The following is a 27,014-nucleotide window of genomic DNA, read 5'->3' on the forward strand; positions in this document are numbered from 1 at the left end:
ATGGGGCAATACCGGTCCACAACTTTCGCTACTTCTCCCCAATATTTAAAAAATTTCACTTTGGATCTCCTAATATTTTATCAAAATTTAGTTTAACTTCTAAAATGGCCCATATCGTTCCTCCCTAAAAGTACCTGCTCTACAAAAGTTCAAAATTTGTGTCTTAGTACAGTTAATTCCTATTCCACATTGTTGTCGGCAAGTTCAAATGTCCAAAAAGGGCCCAATTCTGAAGAGACCTGAAATACATTCGATCTGTCCGGAGGTAAAAGTTTCGCTTCACATTGGCTGAGGGTATATATCTGTCGGCAAAGCCGACTGACAATTTTTTACTTGTTTTTTTTAACATTGACGTATACATTGTGTCGTTACTTATACGCTCCTGTGACATACGTAGTATTTTTAAGGATTATTGATGATGAATTTGTAGATTTTCTAGGAATATATTTTTTCTTTAAAAATTATTAATTCTCAAAAATACAATTATCACCGATATATTAAGACAGGGGCTATTAAAAGTAATATAACGTTGCAATAAAATGGTTCATAATAGCGTATACTTTGTGTCTGTACTTATACGCATTGTGTTTCAAACACATTCGAGTCATTCTAAACCCATCCTATAAAAATCAGTTCTTTAATTTTATAAAAAAACTAAAAATATTTATTTTTTATTAAATTCGTTTTCTTCAAATCATTTTATATCCATCACATTTCTCAATCACCTTTTGTATTATAGTTTCCTTTTTCCAATAAAACATTTTGAAATTTGTTTAATCAATTATTGGAAGAAGCAAACGAAAAAAAAGAAAAGAGAAATTCTGTTTACTTCACTTCAATTCCCATTCTTCAGTTCACATCAATTACAAAAAATTAAAACATTGTTGTTAGTTTTGTGCAACTGTCCACCATGTTGTTGATACACAGAGTCCTTTAGTTCCATGACATTGCAAGGAGTAGTGACCCAAATAAATTTACTTTTAGTTTGGACATTTCTAAGATAAGGGTAAATACTAATGGCAGCAGCAGCAGCAGTAGCCAAACAATAATGAATGCAAAACAAGAAACGAAGAACTTGGTAAATATATAACAAAGGAAAATATTTAGCAACAATGGAGGAAAAAGAAAGAAAACTTCTTAAATCAACAAAAGTGTAATGAAGGAAATGTAACTGTTAAAGGAGGAAACGTTATTAAATTTTAAGTTGTTTAAACGAAAATAATAGGAAATTTAAATATTGACCTATTTTATCTTTAATAAAGATTTAGATATTTAATAATATCAATGTGACACATATTATCGCACAAGATAAAGATCTGGCTTTCATACTCTTCATCAATGACAATTTAAATATTTAAAAATACTAATACGCCTCCTACGCCCACATATTTTAGAGGATTATTATAACTTATACGCCTCCCATCCTTGAATTAATAACAATCATACGCATAGCTAAATATCATTTTTTATACCCTCAGCCTTTAGGCTAAGGAGGGTATATACACTTTGATACGATGAAAATGTGCCTCATCGAAATAATGGTTTTAGACCCCAAGTATGTTTGGACGAAATGTGTTTCAGACAATTTGGAGTCGATTGAGCAATGTCCGTCCGTCTGTCTGTCTGTCTGTCTGTCCTGCTGGCTGGAGCGCACGATAACTCTCGAACGGATGAACCGATTTGGTTCAAATTTTGGCTTTCGTAATATTTTGCCCAAACTTAGTTTAAGTTCGAAGATGGGTCATATCGGTCCACTCCTTCCGGTACATCCCCCACAAAAGTTCGAAAATGTTCGGAAAATTTGTACGTACGGTAGCTGTTGAAGGGAGTAACCGATATGGTCCATACTTTGCAAATCGTGAAATGTCTACCAGGCTTAGATGAGTTTCCAATATGGACTCAATCGGTCCACTCCTTCCGGTACCTCCCACACAAAATTTGGGATAAGTTCAGTTTAGGACCTGCTCTCGAATCGCTTTGATTTTTGTTTTAGCAGCTTGTATTCACTGCCCCCTATACGACGGTGCAAGTTTCATCAGGGGCAAGTCCACACTTCCCGAGAAAATAGCGCCAAAGTTGCAAAATAACCCTAGGACACCGTGTGAGGTGGTTGGAGCGCAAGATAACCCTCGAACGGATCTGCCGATTCGATCCAAAATTTGGCCTTAGTAATATTTTGTCCAAACATAAATTAAGTTCGAAGATAAGCCGTATCGGTCCACTCCTTCAGGTGCCTCCACCACAAAAATTAAAAAATTTTCGGAAAAATTGTTAGTACGGTAACTCTTGAAGGGAGTGGCCGAATTGGTCCATACGTTACACATCCTAATATATCTACCAGATATAGATCAGGTTCAAATATGGACTATATTTGTCCACTCCATCTGGTACCTCCCACACAAAATTTCGGATAAATTCTCTTTAAGAACTGCAATCGAATCACGTTGATTTTTGTTGAAGCAACTTGCATTCACTACCTCAATTACTGTGTTAAAATTTTTTTCAGGGGCATGTCCATACTTCTTGAGCTAACAGCCCGAAGGGTGTAAAACCCCCTATGGTACCATATGTAGTGGCTGGAGATCCACTTCCATAATGGTCAATGTCGATCCATTAAGTATCTCCTCGGCAAAACTTTTGATCTTTAATACTAATCAACATTTTTGTCGGTTCATACATCAACAATTTTTAAAACCCCCTAATTGTTTCAATATACACAGGCTGAGGGTATATCTCTGTCAGCTAAGCTGACTGATACTTTTTTTACTTGTTCAATTTAAATTTATTACCTCTTTTTCATTTTAAATTTATTACCTACTCTTAAAATTTTCTTAATTTTCTCTCAAATAATCCCCATTTCCCTTTATCGTTTTTTCCCACAATGTTTATTTTTGCCGTAATTCAATACCGCAAACATTTACCAAACGTTTATTCATTTCTTGTGTGGCATTGTGTCTAGCAATTAAATACCTCTTCTAATTACACATTTTTTTATTGTGTGTGTATTTGTTGTTTTTTATGGTAATCATTCTCTCTGCTTTTTGTAATAGACCCACAGACGCGTTTTATACCACTTGTCATTAACCACAATTTGTCACTAATTGTCGTGTTATCCTTACACTTTTTCATTCATTCTCGATTTTTCGCTTCATTCTAGGTTTATTTTGCAACTGGACTTGGGATATGTTTACTTGTTGGCCACCAACACCAGCCGGTGCTTTGGCGCATATGGGCTGTCCATCGGGATTTCGGGGTGTTGATGCAAGAAGTAAGTATTGAAGTGAGAAGAAAAAAATAAAAATTATAAAGAGTGAAAAACAGTGAATTAGAAGAACTAGACGTAAATGAACGTGGAGTTTTTAAGAATAATTTTGAAAGCAACATCAAAGCAATATACGTGGATTTTTAAAGAATATTTTTTCGAGCAACATCTGACCAAATAAACGTGGATTTTTAAACAATATTTTTTCAAGCAACATCACAACAATAAATGTTGATTTTTAAACAATATTTGTTCAAGAACCATCATAACAATAAATGTGGATTTTTAAACATTATTTTTTCAAGCAACATCACAACAATAAATGTTGATTTTTAAACAATATTTGTTCAAGAAACATCACAAAAACAAATGTGGATTTTTAAACAATATTTTTCAAGCATCTTCACAACAATAAACGTGGATTTTTAAAGAATATTTTTTCAAGCATCTTCACAACAATAAACGTGGATTTTTAAAGAATATTTTTTCAAGTATCTTCACAACAATAAACGTGGATTTTTAAAGAATATTTTTTCAAGCATCTTCACAACAATAAACGTGGATTTTTAAAGAATATTTTTTCAAGCATCTTCACAACAATAAACGTGGATTTTTAAAGAATATTTTTTCAAGCATCTTCACAACAATAAACGTGGATTTTTAAAGAATATTTTTTCAAGCATCTTCACAACAATAAACGTGGATTTTTAAAGAATATTTTTTCAAGCATCTTCACAACAATAAACGTGGATTTTTAAAGAATATTTTTTCAAGCATCTTCACAACAATAAACGTGGATTTTTAAAGAATATTTTTTCAAGTATCTTCACAACAATAAACGTGGATTTTTAAAGAATATTTTTTCAAGTATCTTCACAACAATAAACGTGGATTTTTAAAGAATATTTTTTCAAGCATCTTCACAACAATAAACGTGGATTTTTAAAGAATATTTTTTCAAGCATCTTCACAACAATAAACGTGGATTTTTAAAGAATATTTTTTCAAGCATCTTCACTACAATAAACGTGGATTTTTAAAGAATATTTTTTCAAGCATCTTCACAACAATAAACGTGGATTTTTAAAGAATATTTTTTCAAGCATCTTCACAACAATAAACGTGGATTTTTAAAGAATATTTTTTCAAGCATCTTCACAACAATAAACGTGGATTTTTAAAGAATATTTTTTCAAGCAACATCACAACAACAAATGTGGATTTTTAAACAATATTTTGTTCAAGGAACATCACAACAATAAACGTGGATTTTTAAACAATATTTTTTCAAGCATCATCAGAGCAATAAACGTGGATTTTTAAACAATATTTTTTCAAGCAACATCAGAGCAATAAACGTGGATTTTTAAACAATATTTTTTCAAGCAACATCAGAGCAATAAACGTGGATTTTTAAACAATATTTTTTCAAGCAACATCACAACAATAAACGTGGATTTTTAAGCAATATTTTCTCAAGCAACATCGGACAATAAATTTTAATTTTTAAACAATATTTTTTCAAGGAACATCACAACAATAAATGTGGATTTTTAAACAATATTTTCTCAAGCAACATCACAACAATATACGTGGATTTTTAAACAATATTTTTTCAAGCAACATCATAACAATAAATGTGGATTTTTAAACAATATTTTTTCAAGCAACATCACAACAATAAATGTGGATTTTTAAAGAATATTTTTTCAAGCATCTTCACAACAATAAACGTGGATTTTTAAAGAATATTTTTTCAAGCATCTTCACAACAATAAACGTGGATCTTTAAAGAATATTTTTCAAGCATCTTCACAACAATAAACGTGGATTTTTAAAGAATATTTTTTCAAGCATCTTCACAACAATAAACGTGGATTTTTAAAGAATATTTTTTCAAGCATCTTCACAACAATAAACGTGGATTTTTAAAGAATATTTTTTCAAGCATCTTCACAACAATAAACGTGGATTTTTAAAGAATATTTTTTCAAGCATCTTCACAACAATAAACGTGGATTTTTAAAGAATATTTTTTCAAGCATCTTCACAACAATAAACGTGGATTTTTAAAGAATATTTTTTCAAGCATCTTCACAACAATAAACGTGGATTTTTAAAGAATATTTTTTCAAGCATCTTCACAACAATAAACGTGGATTTTTAAAGAATATTTTTTCAAGCATCTTCACAACAATAAACGTGGATTTTTAAAGAATATTTTTTCAAGCATCTTCACAACAATAAACGTGGATTTTTAAACACTATTTTTTCAAGCAACATCAGAACAATAAACGTGGATTTTCAAACAATATTTTTTCAAGCAACATCATAACAATAAATTTGGATTTTTAAACAATATTTTGTTCAAGCAACATCAAAACAATAAACGTGGATTTTTAAACAATATATTTTTCAAGCAACATCAGAGCAACAAAGGTGGATTTTTAAACATAATTTTTAGAAGCAACATCCGCCCAATAAACGTGGATTTTTAAACAATATTTTTTGAAGCAACATCACAACAATAAACGTGCACTTTTAAACAATATTTTGTTCAAGGACATTACAAAAATAAACGTGGATTTTTAAACAATATTTTTTCAAGCAACATAACAACAATAAACATGGATTTTTAAACAACATTTTTTCAAGCACCTTCACAACAATAAACGTGGATTTTTAAACATTATTTTGTTCAAGCAACATCACAACAATAAACGTGGATTTTTAAACAATATTTTTTCAAGCAACATCACCACAACAAATGTGGATTTTTAAACAATATTTTGTTCAAGGAACATCACAACAATAAACGTGGATTTTTAAACAATATTTTTTCAAGCAACATCACAACAACAAATGTGGATTTTTAAACAATATTTTGTTCAAGGAACATCACAACAATAAACGTGGATTTTTAAACAATATTTTTTCAAGCAACATCACAACAATAAACGTGGATTTTTAAACATTATTTTGTTCAAGCAACATCACAACAACAAATGTGGATTTTTAAACAATATTTTTTCAAGCAACATCACAACAATAAACGTGGATTTTTAAACAATATTTTTTCAAGTAACATCACAACAACAAATGTGGATTTTTAAACAATATTTTGTTCAAGGAACATCACAACAATAAACGTGGATTTTTAAACAATATTTTTTCAAGCAACATCACAACAACAAATGTGGATTTTTAAACAATATTTTGTTCAAGGAACATCACAACAATAAACGTGGATTTTTAAACAATATTTTTTCAAGCAACATCACAAGAATAAACGTGGATTTTTAAACAATATTTTTTCAAGCATCATCAGAGCAATAAACGTGGATTTTTAAACAATATTTTTTCAAGCAACATCAGAGCAATAAACGTGGATTTTTAAACAATATTTTTTCAATCACCATCAGAGCAATAAACGTGGATTTTTAAACAATATTTTTTCAAGCAACATCAGAGCAATAAACGTGGATTTTTAAACAATATTTTTTCAAGCAACATCACAACAATAAACGTGGATTTTTAAGCAATATTTTCTCAAGCAACATCGGACAATAAATTTTAATTTTTAAACAATATTTTTTCAAGGAACATCACAACAATAAATGTGGATTTTTAAACAATATTTTCTCAAGCAACATCACAACAATATACGTGGATTTTTAAACAATATTTTTTCAAGCAACATCACAACAATAAATGTGGATTTTTAAACAATATTTTTTCAAGCAACATCACAACAATAAATGTGGATTTTTAAAGAATATTTTTTCAAGCATCTTCACAACAATAAACGTGGATTTTTAAAGAATATTTTTTCAAGCATCTTCACAACAATAAACGTGGATCTTTAAAGAATATTTTTCAAGCATCTTCACAACAATAAACGTGGATTTTTAAAGAATATTTTTTCAAGCATCTTCACAACAATAAACGTGGATTTTTAAAGAATATTTTTTCAAGCATCTTCACAACAATAAACGTGGATTTTTAAAGAATATTTTTTCAAGCATCTTCACAACAATAAACGTGGATTTTTAAAGAATATTTTTTCAAGCATCTTCACAACAATAAACGTGGATTTTTAAAGAATATTTTTTCAAGCATCTTCACAACAATAAACGTGGATTTTTAAAGAATATTTTTTCAAGCATCTTCACAACAATAAACGTGGATTTTTAAAGAATATTTTTTCAAGCATCTTCACAACAATAAACGTGGATTTTTAAAGAATATTTTTTCAAGCATCTTCACAACAATAAACGTGGATTTTTAAAGAATATTTTTTCAAGCATCTTCACAACAATAAACGTGGATTTTTAAAGAATATTTTTTCAAGCATCTTCACAACAATAAACGTGGATTTTTAAAGAATATTTTTTCAAGCATCTTCACAACAATAAACGTGGATTTTTAAAGAATATTTTTTCAAGCATCTTCACAACAATAAACGTGGATTTTTAAAGAATATTTTTTCAAGCATCTTCACAACAATAAACGTGGATTTTTAAAGAATATTTTTTCAAGCATCTTCACAACAATAAACGTGGATTTTTAAAGAATATTTTTTCAAGCATCTTCACAACAATAAACGTGGATTTTTAAAGAATATTTTTTCAAGCATCTTCACAACAATAAACGTGGATTTTTAAAGAATATTTTTTCAAGCATCTTCACAACAATAAACGTGGATTTTTAAAGAATATTTTTTCAAGCATCTTCACAACAATAAACGTGGATTTTTAAAGAATATTTTTTCAAGCATCTTCACAACAATAAACGTGGATTTTTAAAGAATATTTTTTCAAGCATCTTCACAACAATAAACGTGGATTTTTAAAGAATATTTTTTCAAGCATCTTCACAACAATAAACGTGGATTTTTAAAGAATATTTTTTCAAGCATCTTCACAACAATAAACGTGGATTTTTAAAGAATATTTTTTCAAGCATCTTCACAACAATAAACGTGGATTTTTAAAAAATATTTTTTCAAGCATCTTCACAACAATAAACGTGGATTTTTAAAGAATATTTTTTCAAGCATCTTCACAACAATAAACGTGGATTTTTAAAGAATATTTTTTCAAGCATCTTCACAACAATAAACGTGGATTTTTAAAGAATATTTTTTCAAGCATCTTCACAACAATAAACGTGGATTTTTAAAGAATATTTTTTCAAGCATCTTCACAACAATAAACGTGGATTTTTAAAGAATATTTTTTCAAGCATCTTCACAACAATAAACGTGGATTTTTAAAGAATATTTTTTCAAGCATCTTCACAACAATAAACGTGGATTTTTAAAGAATATTTTTTCAAGCATCTTCACAACAATAAACGTGGATTTTTAAAGAATATTTTTTCAAGCATCTTCACAACAATAAACGTGGATTTTTAAAGAATATTTTTTCAAGCATCTTCACAACAATAAACGTGGATTTTTAAAGAATATTTTTTCAAGCAACATCACAAGAATAAATGTGGATTTTTAAGCAACATTTTTTCAAGCAACATCGGAGCAATAAGCAAGGATTTTTAAACAACATTTTTTCAAGGAACATTACAACAATAAACGTGGATTTTTAAACAATATTTTTTCAAGCAACATCACAACAATAAATGTGGATTTTTTAACAATATTTTTTCAAGCAATATCACAACAATAAACGTGGATTTTTAAACAATATTTTTTCACGCATCTTCACAACAATAAACGTGGATTTTTAAACAATATTTTTTCACGCATCTTCACAACAATAAACGTGGATTTGTAAACATAATTTTTTCAAGCAATATCAGATCAAAAAAGTGGATTTTTAAACAATATTTTTTCAAGCAACATCAGAGCAATAAACGTGGATTTTAAAAGAATATTTTTTCAGGCAACATCACAACACTAAACATGGATTTTTAAACAATATTTTTTCAAGCATCATCACAACTATAAACGTGGATTTTTAAACAATATTTTTTCAAGCAACATCAAAGCAATAAACGTGGATTTTTAAAGAATATTTTTTCAAGCAACATCAAAGCAATAAACGTGGATTTTTAAAGAATATTTTTTCAAGCAACATCACAACAATAAACGTGGATATTTAAACAATATTTTTTCAAGCAACATCACAACAATAAACGTGGATATTTAAACAATATTTTTTCAAGCAACATCACAACAATAATCGTGGATTTTTTCACAATATTTTTTTCAGATTCTAAGGCGTATACATTGCTTCACAACTTTCACGCATAGAAGTCCCATACTCAAATTTAAAATCTGTTGTTTTTTGTTTTGTACTTCCAGAATTTGCCAATCGTAAATGTGAATTAAATGGCCATTGGGGTAGTCGTCCCCACGAGCCACCCAGTGCCAATGGTTGGACTGATTATAATCCATGCTTTAAGCCGGAAGTTAAAACGTTATTAGATAAAGTACCGAATCTTGAGGTAAGTAAACGCTCTTTACATTATTATAATATCAACTCATATTTTATTTTTCATCTCTCTGATTACAGTTAGTTGTAGAAATAGCTAAACGTACACGTACCTTGGAAATTGTTGGCCTTATACTGTCACTGGTGGCTTTAATTTTATCGCTAATCATTTTCTGTAATTTTCGTTCGCTTCGCAACAATCGTACAAAAATCCATAAGAATCTCTTCATTGCAATGGGTTTGCAAGTCATTATACGTTTGTCATTGTATTTGGATCAGGCAATACGTCGTGATAAGGCGGAAACGACAACAGGAATTGAAGATACGGTAAGCGATGAACGGGGAAAATCTGAAGTTTTATTGAGGGGAAAGATAATTGAGGCTTGTAGATAAGTTTCAAAATAAAACTCTAGCAATTGAAGTTCAAACAGTTGTTTGCTATTGTAAATGGCATGCTTTTAGGCTAAATAAATAATAATTTTTTAATCAGTTGTTTACTTCAACTGTTAGCATGTTTGGTGCATACTTTTAGGCTACAAAACTGTTTAGTTTTTTTCAGTCAGCTGCTTGTCTCAGTAAATGTCATGTCTGGTGCAATGTTTTAGGCTACAAAAATATTTATTCATTCACTCAGATGTTTGCTTCAGTAAAAAAGGGTGTTGTATATTATTAGGCTATACAAATAATAATTTTTTATTAGCTGTTTACTTCGAAAATTAGTGTGTCTGGTGCATAGTTTTCGGCTGCAAAGCTATTTAGTTTTTTTAAACAGTTATTTGTCTTAAAAAATATCATGTCTGGTGCATACTTTTAGGCTACACAAATGCCTTCATTCAATTAGATTTTTACTTCAGTAAATGGTGCAGTGCACACTTTTAGGCTGCAAAATGTTTATTTTTAATCAAAAGTCATCTACCGCCCTGTAGATGACTTCAAAAGTTATATACCGCCTTGTATATGGCTTTAGACGTTACCTACAGTTTTATAGATGGTTCCAAGAGCCATCTAAAATTTTGTACATGATTCAGAAATCATATATCACCTTGTAGATGCCCCTACAACCAAACTTCTGCCATGCAGACTTCGATTTCCGGAGGAAAACTCTTTCTATAAAAAATTTCACTTCAGAACCTTGAGGCAGAGTTCATTATGAAAAACTTTTTCCTCAGGACTCCTGAGGAAAACATTTTCTATTGAAAATGTCTTCTTAGTTCACCGAGGAAAAGTTTTTCAATAGAAATAATGTTGCTCAATTACCTGAGGAAAATTTTTCTATAGAAAATTTCTACTTTTTCTATACATAATTCTTTCTTAGCTATTTGAGGAAGACCTTTTCTTCTCAGGTCCCTGAGGAAGACATTTTCTATAGAAAATTTCTTCTTAGGTCCCCGAGGAAGGCATTTTCTATAGAAAATTTCTCCTAAGGTCCCTGAGGAAGACATTTTCTATACAAAATTTCTCCTCAGGTGCCTGAGGAAGACATTTTCTATAGAAAATTTCTCCTCAGGTCCCTGAGGAAGACATTTTATATAGAAAATTTATTCTCAGGTCCCTGAGGAAGACATTTTTTATAGAAAATTTCTCCTCAGCTACCTGAGGAAGACATTTTCTATATAAAATTTATCCTCAGCTCCCTGAGAAAGACATTTTCTATAGAAAATTTCTCAACAGCTCCCTGAGGAAGACATTTTCTATAGAAAATTTCTCAACAGCTCCCTGAGGAAGACATTTTCTATAGAAAATTTCTCCTCAGGTCCCTGAGGAAGGCCTTTTTTATAGAAAATTTCTCCTCAGGTCCCTGAGGAAGACACTTTCTATAGAAAATTTCTTCTCAGGTCCCTGGGGAAGATATTTTCTATAGAAAATTTCTCCTCAGGTCCTTGAGGAAGATATTTTCTATAGAAAATTTCTCCTCAGGTCCTTGAGGAAGATATTTTCTATAGAAAATTTCTCCTCAGGTCCCTGAGGAAGACATTTTCTATAGAAAATTTCTCCTCTGGTCCCTGAGAAAGACATTTTCTATAGAAAATTTCTCCTCAGGTCCCTGAGGAAGACATTTTCTATAGAAAATTTCTCCTCAGGTCCCTGAGAAAGACATTTTCTATAGAAAATTTCTCCTCAGGTCCCTGAGGAAGACATTTCTACATTTTCTATAGAAAATTTCTCCTCAGGTCCTTGAGGAAGATATTTTCTATAGAAAATTTCTCCTCAGGTCCCTGAGGAAGACATTTTCTATAGAAAATTTCTCCTCAGGTCCCTGAGGAACACATTTTCTATAGAAGATTTCTCCTCAGGTCCCTGAGGAAGACATTTTCTATAGAAAATTTATCCCCAGGTCCCTGAGGAAGACATTTTCTATAGAAGATTTCTCCTCAGGTCCCTGAGGAAGGCCTTTTTTATAGAAAATTTGTCCTCAGGTCCCTGAGGAAGACATTTTCTATAGAAAATTTATCCTCAGGTCCCTGAGGAAGACATTTTCTATAGAAAATTTCTCCTCAGGTCCCTGAGGAAGACCCATTTTATAGAAAATTTCTCCTCAGGTCCCTGAGGAAGGCCTTTTTTATAGAAAATTTATCCTCAGGTCCCTGAGGAAGACATTTTCTATAGAAAATTTCTCCTCAGGTCCCTGAGGAAGACATTTTCTATAGAAAATTTCTCCTCAGGTCCCTGAGGAAGACATTTTCTATAAAAAATTTCGTCTCAGCTCAATGAGGAAGACATTTTCTATAGAAAATTTTTCTCAGCTACCTGAGGAAGACATTTTCTTCAAAAAATTTCTCCTCAGGTCCCTGAGGATGACATTTCCTATAGAAAATTTCTCCCCAGGTCCCTGAGGAAGACATTTTCTGCAGAAAATTTCTCCTCAGGTCTCTGAGGGAAAACTTTTTCTGTAGAAAATTTCTCCTCAGCTCCCTGAGGAAGACATTTTCTATAGAAAATTTCTCCTTAGCTCCCTGAGAAATATTTTACTCAGTTCCCTGAGGAACACATTTTCTATAGAAAATTTGTACTCAGGTCCCTAAGGAAGACATTTTCTATAGAAAAATTCTGCTCAGTTCCCTGAGGAAGACATTTTCTATAGAAAGTTTCTTGTTTTTTGAGGCAAACATTTTCTAAAGAAAATTTCTCCTCAGCTACCAGAGGAAGGCTTTTTCCCCAGAATGTTTCTACTTAGCTACCTGAAGAAGATTTTTTCTATAGAAAATTTATCCTCAGGTACCTGAGGAAGACATTTTCTATAGAGATTTTCTCTCCATATTAAAAAATAAAATAATTATTTGTTTGTATTTTTCTCTACCCCTTCCACAGCTCTACCTATGTGAAACCTCCTATATATTACTCGAATATGCCAAAACGGCAATGTTTATGTGGATGTTTATTGAGGGCTGGTATCTACACAATATGGTTACAGTTTCGGTGTTTCAAGGAAGATTTCCCTACAAACTCTACTCCATTGTGGGATGGGGTGTACCTGTACTAATGACCACAGTCTGGGCAATATGTACAGCATTTTATTACGCGGATACAACGCATGATTGTTGGGGAAACTATAATTTAACACCATACTATTGGATATTGGAGGGACCGAGAATTGTTATTATAACGGTAAGCGGAAGATATAAGCTGAAATATTTTATTAAATAAATAATAAAATGTATTTTTTCTTTCAGATCAACTTTGCATTTCTTTTAAACATAATTGCGGTATTGGTCATGAAGCTACGTGAAAGCCAGGCCAGTGATATTGAACAGACCCGCAAGGCCGTTAGGGCTGCCATTGTTCTACTGCCTTTGTTGGGCACCATAAATATCTTATATTTAGTTCCAACTCTAGAGACACCCTGGAAATTTGCCTTGTGGTCCTATGTGACCCATTTCCTAAACACATTTCAGGGATTTTTTATAGCCTTAATTTATTGTTTCCTCAATGGGGAGGTAAGAATGACGGTGCTCAAAGGCCACTTTATCAATGTTAATATTTTTTATTTGCTTCTCCAGGTAAGGGCAGTGTTACTTAAAAGTCTGGCTGTGTTTATGTCGGTACGTGGCCATCCAGAATGGGTTCCTAAACGGGCTTCCATGTACTCGGCGGGTTACAATACGGCCCATGACACAGAAAATCATCATGGGGGAGAAAATAAACGGTAAGCTAACCCCATACAATGCAACTCAATTTATAAATCAATAATTAAAAAAAAAAAAAACATTTTACAGCAATGGCTCACCATCCAGCAAACGCTTAAATGGCCGCAAGGGCAGTTGCTCCACCGTGATACATCATCAGGGAAATTCTAAACATCCTAAAATACAAAAATCCCCCCGACTTTCGCACAGCAATGCCAGTGGCCAGGGTAATCATTTGCCTTTGCCCACAGAACCTCATCACGCCGGCCATCAGCAGCGTTTGGGCAGTACGGGCAGTACCAACAACAATAACGGTGGTGATGGCAGTCAAACCAGTTTACATTCATTAAATCGTCAACTGCATCATGTCCATCATCATCATCTGCCACAGTCGCATAATCGTCGAACACATCACAGCTGGTTGCTGACCATCTGCTTTCGCGGCCAAAAGGTACTTAGGGTACCGCCAGCATCTACCGAACCTCCTGAGTCAGTTGTATTTGAGTTGTCAGAGCAGTAGTTGAAAATCACTTAGTTGCGCTTTACTTATTTCACTTTGCCGCAAAACAAACAAGCATAATTTTATTGCTCTTTATCTCTTTATTTATTTATTCTCTCTCTCTAAATATCTTTCTCTTAAAACAAAAGCAAACAAGCTTAAAAATTCTCACTTAATTTGCAAAATATTTATTAGAATATTGCGTAATTTAGTTGTATAAAAAAGTAGTTTTAAAAAACATATTATTTATTTATTATTTTAATAAAACACAATAATATTACTCATACGCCTAACAGCTTCACTTATTAATATAACTCATACGCCCCTTAGCAAATGTCAATTAATATTAATCATGCGTCCACTTGTCCTTTGGTTTTATTTTGCGCTTTATTTATTGGAATCTGTAGGTAAGGTCACATTAGGCAAATATTTGCTCCAGCGACAGACAGTGTGCGCTTACTGTGCGCAAGTGAGCGTAAATAATACATTGGAATTTATGCTCACTTGCTCTCAGTAAGCGCACACTGCCTATATTTGCCTAATGCAATGTGAGGCATTGTGAGTGTCGTGAGCGTAAATTAACTCTCGCTCACAACTTGTGTAGACTCTAACTGGTGGAGAGCGACAGTAAATTTACTCTCACGACACTCACAATGCCTTACACTGGCCTAATGTGACCTCACCTTAAGAGATATTAATTTTTTAGCAAAGCATTTATATTTCCATTAAACTCAGCATTTCCGGGTTCGATTGCAAGGTCAGGCAGATCATCAATATTTGTCAGCGGTGGCAAAATAACCCTCAGCGTAATTTAGAAGACATTTCCTGAGTATTTCCGTCATGTAAAACTTACTTAATATGGATCGGATTGCACTCATTGAGGTGAAAGAAGTGTCCCTAGTCCCTTCCGGCATGTTAGTGGGATATTTATTAGAGCTATATATGTATGTGGGTGGCATTTTGTGGGGACAATCAGAGAGAATACCATGAAAATTTTTTATGGAGAAAATTTGTTGATTTTTTTAAACATATTTTCGAAAGACTTTGGGTCTAAAGCCCTGAGTACATAAGCTGCTCGCCTACCTAACTTGCTTGCTTCTGATAAAAGAATAAGATAGAAAAGGACAACCCAGTTCGAAATTCGCTCGGCCTTCTTTATTCGTTTATTTTTGTAATGTCAGAAATGAAGCAGGAAAGCAAGGCAATCAGGCAAGGCTGCTTATGCACCCAGGCCTTAACGCAGCAAAATCATCTAAATTTTAAATTTTTTCTGTAACCCTTTGATTTTTTAGATATTTTTGAAGGCATATCAAAACAACAACCGTGGACCTTTAAAAGTAATTTTCGAATTTTTTGAGAGACTATGAGCTCGTTAGATAATATTTTAGGGAACCATCGAGGGTTTCTGGAAACATTTTTCTGAGTGGCTCGTGAATTATTTACACCATTCAGAGGATCTACTGTAAATTCTTTATAAAATCTTTCGCCGAATTTCGTAATAAAATAAAATGCTTACCATTGACAACAGCGGCCAACTTCACTCAAAGACGAATTTGTTTTCAAATTACTAACTGTGTGGTGCATACTTTTAGGCTGGTAATACAATAGAAAAAGCTCTAAAACATCTTTTAAATAACTGTATCGTGGTACAACATGTGCAAAGATAAATTCCATGTGACCGACCCCAAACAAAAGGTATTGAGGCCTCAATGTGTGCTGCATACTTTTAGGACATTTAGGGTTTTCTGTTAGTTTGTGTTTCATTTATTTTTTGTATTTTGTTTAATTATTTTGATTACAAACTTCATTGTAGGCTCTGGCATAGCTTTAGAATTCTTTAATGTTGTAGTTTAAATCAACAAATGGACACAATTTTCGGGAGCGGTAGTCATCAGCGTTACATCAATTAAAGTATGTATAAATAATTTATATTTGTATTATGGAAGAAATGCCATAGATGGTCTTATCGAATGTCCTTCAGTGAAAGATTTAAATTTCAAACCCGGCCTCAGGACAAGCAAAAACCTTTAGAAGACCTTCTGTAAAAGAAGGCCTTTCAGCTGGGATTTTTTAAAGAAAATTTTTCGAGCAACATTCGCCCAAAGGGCGTGGATTTTTAAAAAATATTTTTCAAGCAACCTTCGCCCAATAAACGTGGATTTTTTAAAACCTATTTTTCAAGAAACATTCGCCCAATGAACGTGGATTTTTTAAAGACTATTTTTTCAAGCAACATTCACCAATAAACCTGGATTTTTTAAAGAATAATTTTCAAGCAACTTTCTCCCAATAAACGTGGATATTTTAAGAATATTTTCAAGCAATATTCGCCCAATAATCGTGGATTTTTTAAAGAATATTTTTCATGCAACATTCGCCCAATAAACATGGATTTTTTAAAGAATATTTTGCAAGCAACATTCGCCCAAAAAACGTGGATGTTTAAAAACATATTTTTCAAGCAACATTCGCCCAATAAACGGGGATTTTTTACAACATGTTTTTCAATTTTTTAAACCATATTTTTCAAGCAACATTCGCCCAATAAAACTGGATTTTTTAAAACATATTTTTCAAGCAACATTCGCCCAATAAACGTGGATTTTTTAAAGAATATTTTTCAAGCAACATTCGCCCAATAAACGTGGATTTTTTAAAACATATTTTTCAAGCAACATTCGCCCAAAATAAACGTGGATTTTTTAAACAATATTTTCCCAAACAACATTCGCCCAATAAACGTGGATTTTTTAAAACATATTTTTCAAGCAACATTCGCCCAAAATAAACGCGGATTTTTTAAACAATATTTTCTCAAACAACATTCGCCCAATAAACGTGGATTTTTTAAAACATATTTTTCAAGCAACATTCGCCCAATAAACGTGGATTTTTTAAAACTTATTTTTCAAGCAACATTCGCCCAATAAATGTGGATTTTTTAAAGAATATTTTGCAAGCAACATTCGCCCAATAAACGTGGATTTTTAAAGAATATTTTGCAAGCAACATTCGCCCAATAAACGTGGATTTTTTAAAGAATATTTTGCAAGCAACATTCGCCCAATGAACGTGGATTTTTTAAAAAATATTTTGCAAGCAACATTCGCCCAATAAACGTGGATTTTTTAAAGAATATTTTGCAAGCAACATTCGCCCAATAAACGTGGATTTTTTAAAGAATATTTTGCAAGCAACATTCGCCCAAAATAACGTGGATTTTTTAAAGAATATTTTGCAAGCAACATTCGCCCAATAAACGTGGATTTTTAAAGAATATTTTGCAAGCAACATTCGCCCAATGAACGTGGATTTTTTAAAAAATATTTTGCAAGCAACATTTGCCCAATAAACGTGGATTTTTTAAAGAATATTTTGCAAGCAACATTCGCCCAATAATGGATTTTTTAAAGAATATTTTTCAAGCAACATTCGCCCAATAAACGTGGATTTTTTAAAGAATATTTTTCAAGCAACATTCGCCCAATAAACGTGGATTTTTTAAAGAATATTTTGCAAGCAACATTCGCCCAATAAACGTGGATTTTTTAAAGAATATATTGAAAGGAACATTCGCCCAATAAACGTGGATTTTTTAAAGAATATATTGAAAGGAACATTCGCCCAATAAACGTGGATTTTTTAAAGAATATTTTGCAAGCAACATTCGCCAAATAAACGTGGATTTTTTAAAGAATATTTTGCAAGTAACATTCGCCCAATAAACGTGAATTTTTTAAAGAATATTTTGCAAGCAACATTCGCCCAATAAACGTGGATTTTTTAAAGAATATTTTGCAAGCAACATTCGCCCAATAAACGTGGATTTTTTAAAGAATATATTGAAAGGAACATTCGCCCAATAAACGTGGATTTTTAAAGAATATATTGAAAGGAACATTCGCCCAATAAACGTGGATTTTTTAAAGAATATTTTGCAAGCAACATTCGCCAAATAAACGTGGATTTTTTAAAGAATATTTTGCAAGTAACATTCGCCCAATAAACGTGGATTTTTTAAAGAATATTTTGCAAGCAACATTCGCCCAATAAACGTGGATTTTTTAAAGAATATTTTGCAAGCAACATTCGCCCAATAAACGTGGATTTTTTAAAACATATTTTTCAAGCAACATTCGCCCAATAAACGTGGACTTTTTAAAACATATTTTTCAAGCAACATTCGTGGATTTTTTAAAGAATATTTTTCAAGCAACATTCGCCCAATAAACGTGGATTTTTTAAAACATATTTTTCAAGCAACATTCGCCAAATAAACGTGGATTTTTTAAAGAATATTTTGCAAGCAACATTCGCCCAATAAACGTTGATTTTTTAAGGAATATTTTACAAGCAACATTCGCCCAATAAACGTGGATTTTTTAAAGAATATTTTGCAAGCAACATTCGCCCAATAAACGTGGATTTTTTAAAGAATATTTTGCAAGCAACATTCGCCCAGTAAACGTGGATTTTTTAAAACATATTTTTCAAGCAACATTCGCCCAATAAACGTGGACTTTTTAAAACATATTTTTCAAGCAACATTCGTGGATTTTTTAAAGAATATTTTTCAAGCAACATTCGCCCAATAAACGTTGATTTTTTAAGGAATATTTTACAAGCAACATTCGCCCAATAAACGTGGATTTTTAAAAGAATATTTTGCATGCAACATTCTCCCAATAAACGTGGATTTTTTAAAGAATATTTTGCAAGCAACATTCGCCCAGTAAACGTGGATTTTTTAAAACATATTTTTCAAGCAACATTCGCCCAATAAACGTGGACTTTTTAAAACATATTTTTCAAGCAACATTCGCCCAGTAAACGTGGATTTTTTAAAACATATTTTTCAAGCAACATTCGCCCAATAAACGTGGACTTTTTAAAACATATTTTTCAAGCAACATTCGCCCAGTAAACGTGGATTTTTTAAAACATATTTTTCATGCAACATTCGTGGATTTTTTAAAGAATATTTTTCAAGCAACATTCGCCCAATAAACGTGGATGTTTTAAAGAATATTTTGCAAGCAACATTCGCCCAATAAACGTGGATTTTTTAAAGAATATTTTGCAAGCAACATTTGCCTAATAAACGTGGATGTTTTAAAGAATATTTTGCAAGCAACATTCGCCCAATAAACGTGGATTTTTTAAAACATATTTTTCAAGCAACATTCGTGGATTTTTTAAAGAATATTTTTCAAGCAACATTCGCCCAATAAACGTGGATGTTTTAAAGAATATTTTGCAAGCAACATTCGCCCAATAAACGTGGATTTTTTAAAGAATATTTTGCAAGCAACATTCGCCCAATAAACGTGGATTTTTTAAAGAATATTTTGCAAGCAACATTCGCCCAATAAACGTGGATTTTTAAAAGAATATTTTGCATGCAACATTCGCCCAATAAACGTGGATTTTTTAAAACATATTTTTCAAGCAACATTCGCCCAATAAACGTGGACTTTTTAAAACATATTTTTCAAGCAACATTCGCCCAGTAAACGTGGATTTTTTAAAACATATTTTTCATGCAACATTCGCCCAATAAACGTGGATTTTTTAAAACATATTTTTCAAGCAACATTCGTGGATTTTTTAAAGAATATTTTTCAAGCAACATTCGCCCAATAAACGTGGATTTTTTAAAGAATATTTTGCAAGCAACATTCGCCCAATAAACGTGGATTTTTTAAAGAATATTTTGCAAGCAACATTCGCCCAATAAACGTGGATTTTTTAAAGAATATTTTGCAAGCAACATTCGCCCAATAAACGTGGATTTTTAAAAGAATATTTTGCATGCAACATTCTCCCAATAAACGTGGATTTTTTAAAGAATATTTTGCAAGCAACATTCGCCCAGTAAACGTGGATTTTTAAAACATATTTTTCATGCAACATTCGCCCAATAAACGTGGATTTTTTAAAGAATATTTTGCAAGCAACATTCGCCCAATAAACGTGGATTTTTTAAAACATATTTTTCAAGCAACATTCGCCCAATAAACGTGGACTTTTTAAAACATATTTTTCAAGCAACATTCGCCCAGTAAACGTGGATTTTTTAAAACATATTTTTCATGCAACATTCGCCCAATAAACGTGGATTTTTTAAAACATATTTTTCAAGCAACATTCGTGGATTTTTTAAAGAATATTTTTCAAGCAACATTCGCCCAATAAACGTGGATTTTTTAAAGAATATTTTGCAAGCAACATTCGCCCAATAAACGTGGATTTTTTAAAGAATATTTTGCAAGCGACATTCGCCCAATAAACGTGGATTTTTTAAAGAATATTTTTCAAGCAAAATTCGCCCAATAAACGTGGATTTTTTAAAGAATATTTTGCAAGCAACATTCGCCCAATAAACGTGGATTTTTTAAAGAATATTTTGCAAGCAACATTCGCCCAATAAACGTGGATTTTTTAAAGAATATTTTGCAAGCAACATTCGCCCAATAAACGTGGATTTTTTAAAACATATTTTTCAAGCAACATTCGCCCAATAAACCTGGATTTTTTAAAACATATTTTTCAAGCAACATTCGCCCAAAAGAACGGGTTTTTTAAACAATATTTTCTCAAACAACATTCACCCAATAAACGTGAATTTTTTAAAGAATATTTTTCAAGCAAAATTCGCCCAATAAACGTGGATTTTTTAAAAAATATTATTCAAGCAAAATTCTCCAAATAAACGTGGATTTTTAAAGAATATTTTTCAAACAAAATTCGCCCAATAAACGTGGATTTTTTAAAACATATTTTTCAAGCAACATTCGCCCAATAAACGTGGACTTTTTAAAACATATTTTTCAAGCAACATTCGCCCAGTAAACGTGGATTTTTTAAAACATATTTTTCATGCAACATTCGCCCAATAAACGTGGATTTTTTAAAACATATTTTTCAAGCAACATTCGTGGATTTTTTAAAGAATATTTTTCAAGCAACATTCGCCCAATAAACGTGGATTTTTTAAAGAATATTTTGCAAGCAACATTCGCCCAATAAACGTGGATTTTTTAAAGAATATTTTGCAAGCAACATTCGCCCAATAAACGTGGATTTTTTAAAGAATATTTTGCAAGCAACATTCGCCCAATAAACGTGGATTTTTTAAAGAATATTTTTCAAGCAAAATTCGCCCAATAAACGTGGATTTTTTAAAGAATATTTTGCAAGCAACATTCGCCCAATAAACGTGGATTTTTTAAAGAATATTTTGCAAGCAACATTCGCCCAATAAACGTGGATTTTTTAAAGAATATTTTGCAAGCAACATTCGCCCAATAAACGTGGATTTTTTAAAGAATATTTTGCAAGCAACATTCGCCCAATAAACGTGGATTTTTTAAAGAATATTTTGCAAGCAACATTCGCCCAATAAACGTGGATTTTTTAAAGAATATTTTTCAAGCAAAATTCGCCCAATAAACGTGGATTTTTTAAAGAATATTTTGCAAGCAACATTCGCCCAATAAACGTGGATTTTTTAAAGAATATTTTGCAAGCAACATTCGCCCAATAAACGTGGATTTTTTAAAGAATATTTTGCAAGCAACATTCGCCCAATAAACGTGGATTTTTTAAAGAATATTTTGCAAGCAACATTCGCCCAATAAACGTGGATTTTTTAAAGAATATTTTGCAAGCAACATTCGCCCAATAAACGTGGATTTTTTAAAGAATATTTTGCAAGCAACATTCGCCCAATAAACGTGGATTTTTTAAAGAATATTTTTCAAGCAAAATTCGCCCAATAAACGTGGATTTTTTAAAGAATATTTTGCAAGCAACATTCGCCCAATAAACGTGGATTTTTTAAAGAATATTTTGCAAGCAACATTCGCCCAATAAACGTGGATTTTTTAAAGAATATTTTGCAAGCAACATTCGCCTAATAAACGTGGATGTTTTAAAGAATATTTTGCAAGCAACATTCGCCCAATAAACGTGGATTTTTTAAAACATATTTTTCAAGCAACATTCGCCCAATAAACGTGGATTTTTTAAAACATATTTTTCAAGCAACATTCGCCCAAAAGAACGGGTTTTTTAAACAATATTTTCTCAAACAACATTCACCCAATAAACGTGAATTTTTTAAAGAATATTTTTCAAGCAAAATTCGCCCAATAAACGTGGATTTTTTAAAAAATATTATTCAAGCAAAATTCTCCAAATAAACGTGGATTTTTAAAGAATATTTTTCAAACAAAATTCGCCCAATAAACGTGGATTTTTAAAGAATATTTTTCAAGCAACATTCGCCCAATAAACGTGGATTTTTCAAGAACATTTTTTCAAGCAACATTCGCCCAAAATAAACGTGGATTTTTTAAAGAATATTTTGCAAGCAACATTCGCCCAATAAACGTGGATTTTTTAAAGAATATTTTGCAAGCAACATTCGCCCAATAAACGTGGATTTTTTAAAGAATATTTTGCAAGCAACATTCGCCCAATAAACGTGGATTTTTTAAAGAATATTTTCTTTCCTTCTAACTATAGAAGATCTGTGTGCATTATATAAATAGTATATCCATTGACACCGGTAACCAAAATTGTGTCCAGTATTTTATTTATTGTTTTTTTTCTGACTGGCGATATTGTTAAGACCCTTTACTATTAAATTATTTTTACTATTAATATATTCTTCACAGCTTAAATACAAAAGCAAAAAAATATTGCTGCCTCTATTCTAGAGCATGTTTGTTTTCATTTCTGTTAATGTTTTAAACAAAAAAATATATATTAGATAATATTAAAAGAAAATTAATCACATAATTTTTTGTGTGTTTTTTTGTCTTTCTCTCTTTTTCTCCGCATTCTGGCGTGCGTATGTGTGTGTTATATTATATTTTTTCTTTTGGATATTTTTCTTCTTGTTTTCTTTGTTCTCTGGTATTTTGTCTATTATTTTCTCCAATTACAGAACAAATGTGTGATGTCTTCTAATACTGAAATGCCACCAAAAATATTTATGACAACAAAAATGGAAACATTCACTTAAAACTACTACTGCTACTACTAATGATGAATTGTTGTTGTAGATATTATAAAAATTAACAACTTTTTTATTATTGAAAAAAAAAACTTGTGTATATTAATATTAAAAAAAAAAAATATTAACATTTGATTACAGGTATTTAAGAATATATTTTAAGAAAATAGAAAAAAATTGTTTTTTTTTTACTGTACAGCAGAAATAATTAAGGACTAACATATTTTTGTATTTTTTATTTTATATAAATAAATTTATAAATGTAAAAAAGAAATGTTTTGAAAACACAAACGCAAAGTTTTTCTTATTGTAAAAAATCTCAGAAAACACTCACACATTTCTAAACGAAGTTCTGAAGTTGTTTATAAATAACACAAAAAGGATAATGTTGTAGGACAAACAAGCACACTATAGAGCCACATTCACATCATCACCATCAATTTGGAAGGTCTCCGGTCCTTAGAAGACCTTTAGGAGGACTCTTGTCCATAGATGACCTTTAGAAGATCTTCTGTTCATAGAAGGCCATTACAAGTGCCAAAATCATTATTAACCCAAATTAGGTTACAGGGACATTTGTATGTATGTACATATGAGTATACACTAGTATGTTCCAAATCAGCGACCTGCTATGAAAATAAAAATGGCTCATTCGTATTTCGATTTTCGGGTTTCTGGTTAAAATTGATAAAAATTGGGTGGGAGGCATTACACCGGCAAAATTTTTGGTTTTGGGACACCTTAATATGCACACATACATATATTGACAAATGTTTGTAACAATAACTGTGTCTTTTTACGTGATAATTAGTAATAATTATTACTAATGTTGTAGATTTTGACAGTTGCATAAAGGAAAAGTTTCTGAAAAAAATGTTTCAGCAACATTTAGTAAGTAAAAAGACACACACGCTCAATTAAATCAACAAATATCCTTGAAAATAGATAAAAATCTTCGCCGAAGGTATCATAAGAATGTATATTTGTAATATTAGTATTGCTGAATATTAAGTTGATGAATGAACCTGAAAAATCAAATGTACCTAACCTAAAAATCAACAAAGTATCTGAAGAAAATAATTTAAAAAAAAAAAATAACTCAAGAGTACAATTATTAAGAAATACAAATATTCATATACAATGATCAGTTTTGAATTATGTTTTATTATTTATTTTTAAATTATATTATTTGTATGTAAACGTACTATTATATCGATAATGATACATTGGGATATTAACTGTTGTTGACCGCCCCCTTATCATGTTAAAACGACAACCCCACGAAAAGATGGAAAAAGTAGGTCTAAAGTTTGTACAAATTTGTACAAACTTTTACAAAATGCTGTTCGATAACAAACTTGTTCAATAAAAGAGAAATGAGAAGTAGTTGAATGTACTTGCATATGTATACTTTTTACTTGCGAAGTTATGGAACAGACCTAGTGAAGGGCAATAGGGATAGGTAAGTCGACTTTCGGTTAATCGACTTTCTGCAGTCAAAAATTCGTAGTCGAGTTTTGTCTGGAGGAAAAATCGCATAATCAATTATCTGTTATCGATTTTCCAGTTTGCCCATAGATTAATGCTGGGTACACATTGTCAGTTTTGAATGACAGCTTTGTTGTTGCTTTCTAGTGTGGCCGTTCATTTGACATTCATCATGCAACCACGGCTGGGCGGTTTGACAGTAATCGATAATTGCGAAATATCAACACTCAAAACTGACAATGTTTTCCCAGCTTAAGTCTGGCTGGTTACTTTTCCAGAAAGAATTGTCCAGCAAGAACTTTCTCAGAGAGTAGGGAGATTTTATTTTTTTTTTTTGCAAGAAAATTGTAAAAAGTAAACACCTTCCCAGCAAAAACCAGCAAGCAATCAGCTGACTTGCCAAACAGAAAAAATTGTCCGCCAATGAAGGAAGTCCGTGTTTAGACACACAAATTTCTCGGGAAAGTAAATACGGTTTTTAGGCAATAGGGGGTCGGAAAGGGTATTGACGAGCTCTTTCCTCTCCGCTTTCTCCCAAAATAACTCAATTTACTTTCCCGAGAAATTTGTGTGTCTAAACACAGACAAACCAAAGGAAGCAAAATGTTGTGTTTTATTAAAAATAAAAAAGAAAGTGACCCAAAAATGGATTTTTCCACTTTGCAACTTTGTTCTACAAAAAATAATACAATTAGAATTGGTATTTGCGCAATAAAATTGTTTTTAGTCAACGAAAAATTAAAAACAGACGATTGACTGTTTTCAGGAAGAAGAAGAGTTACAAGTTTTTGCTAGAAGAAATTTGTCCAGCAAGAATTTGCAAACTCTCAGTAAAAGAACTGTCAAAATGTCTTTCTCGAATCGCTCTCTTTTGCTGACTTTTTCCAGCAACAATTGGTACAAATTGTTACAAATGTTAGGGTAACCAGACATACCTACAGACAGACAGACAGTTTCAAAAGAAAACTCGAAAATTTACGAATAATCGATTTGCTGCGGATATGAAAAAAGTCGAAAGTTGAGTTTTAGGACAAAATTTTTAGTTTTGGTCCAAAATCAAAAAGTCGAAAAATCGACTATTGCTTTCCATTATCTATTACTAATTGGCAACACATACGCTGAGGCTTTCAGGCGAAAGGCATTAATTGTGTTCCACAACATGTGAGATAGTAGTCCAAAACCTAGCAAAAGCTGTAGCCGAAGAGCTACAGACAATTTGGAGTAGATTTAGTCTTGTCCGTCAGTCTGGCTTGGCTGGTGCACACAAGAACTCTCGACCCGATTTGATCAAAATTTTCAACTACTAACACTTTTGGTATGTTCCAGTACTGCAAGAATCTAATATTTCTTACTATTTTTTTCGATAACATAAAGGAAAAAATGTTATCGTAGTAAAAGTTAGTAGCTTCTTGCAGGTTCTGGAGCAGGGCATTTGTTTACAAAAATTAAAAAAAAATCATAAAATAGTACACACTATAGTCGTGTTCCTTTACGTGTCTGAGGTTACCAGTTTTTACCACTTTTCATCCGCAAAGTATACCCTTACTTTAAAAAACATACAATTTATATGATAGCAGTTTATAACGAGTGGTTTTGTCTAGGGCTGTGGTAGGCCCAGTCGCAGCCAGGGTCGGGTGTGTTTATAATAGCTTTGTTCTTTACTTTTTTAATGGTAAAAGAGAAAACTGTCAAAATTGTTCATTTTTTTCTTCATTGTCAAATAATCTTGAAACAAATGTCGGAAAATCAGTTCTACCATTTTTTACCCGAAGAAATTTTGGTAGCCTGTTGTAGAAGATGAAGGCATTTTTCGCTCTCTCTCCTCTCCCTCTCTGTTAAAAATTGCTTCCAGTTTTACCACTTTTTGGGATTAAGGAACGCTTTGCAGGTTAAAATGGTAAAAATGGTAACCTGAGGTAAGTAAAGGAACACAACTAATTTCAAAATTTTTGAGGCCCATACCTATATACGGACGTGTACCCAGGGCGTGTGTGGTGAAAAAAGTAGAACACATGTATTCTTATGAAAACTACCGAAATACGTCGAGCGTATACTTTTTGTAAGTTGAAAAAGTTTAACTTTGACAGAACGTTATTGTTTGTATGTGTGTGTGTTTTGTGTAAAATAGCCCAACAAAACACGAAATACAATTCATTGCAAAGGAAAA

The 27,014-nt window shown here is 31.7% G+C and overlaps 1 protein-coding gene across 2 annotated transcripts in view; it reads left to right on the top strand.

Moving 5' to 3' along the window:
* Nucleotides 1–23,633, top strand: part of Pdfr (Pigment-dispersing factor receptor) — a 164,586-nt gene extending 140,953 nt beyond the window's left edge. Inside the window, exons 3-10 of one of the 2 annotated variants that reach the window (XM_073979573.1) lie at nucleotides 3,158–3,268; nucleotides 9,585–9,727; nucleotides 9,796–10,041; nucleotides 13,024–13,320; nucleotides 13,386–13,649; nucleotides 13,713–13,858; nucleotides 13,929–14,327; nucleotides 23,291–23,633. In XM_073979573.1, coding sequence (XP_073835674.1) covers nucleotides 3,158–3,268; nucleotides 9,585–9,727; nucleotides 9,796–10,041; nucleotides 13,024–13,320; nucleotides 13,386–13,649; nucleotides 13,713–13,858; nucleotides 13,929–14,327; nucleotides 23,291–23,303 — 1,619 coding nt within the window. In that variant the 3' untranslated portion in view covers nucleotides 23,304–23,633. Of the gene's footprint in view, nucleotides 1–3,157; nucleotides 3,269–9,584; nucleotides 9,728–9,795; nucleotides 10,042–13,023; nucleotides 13,321–13,385; nucleotides 13,650–13,712; nucleotides 13,859–13,928; nucleotides 14,622–23,290 lie in introns of those variants that run through there. The other variant, XM_073979572.1, reaches the window with a different exon arrangement.
* The last annotated feature ends 3,381 nt before the right edge of the window (nucleotides 23,634–27,014 follow it).

Source organism: Musca autumnalis, unplaced genomic scaffold (genome assembly GCF_047663935.1).
Source record: "Musca autumnalis isolate F117 unplaced genomic scaffold, ASM4766393v1 scaffold_3, whole genome shotgun sequence".
Classification (NCBI taxonomy): Eukaryota; Metazoa; Arthropoda; class Insecta; order Diptera; family Muscidae; genus Musca; species Musca autumnalis.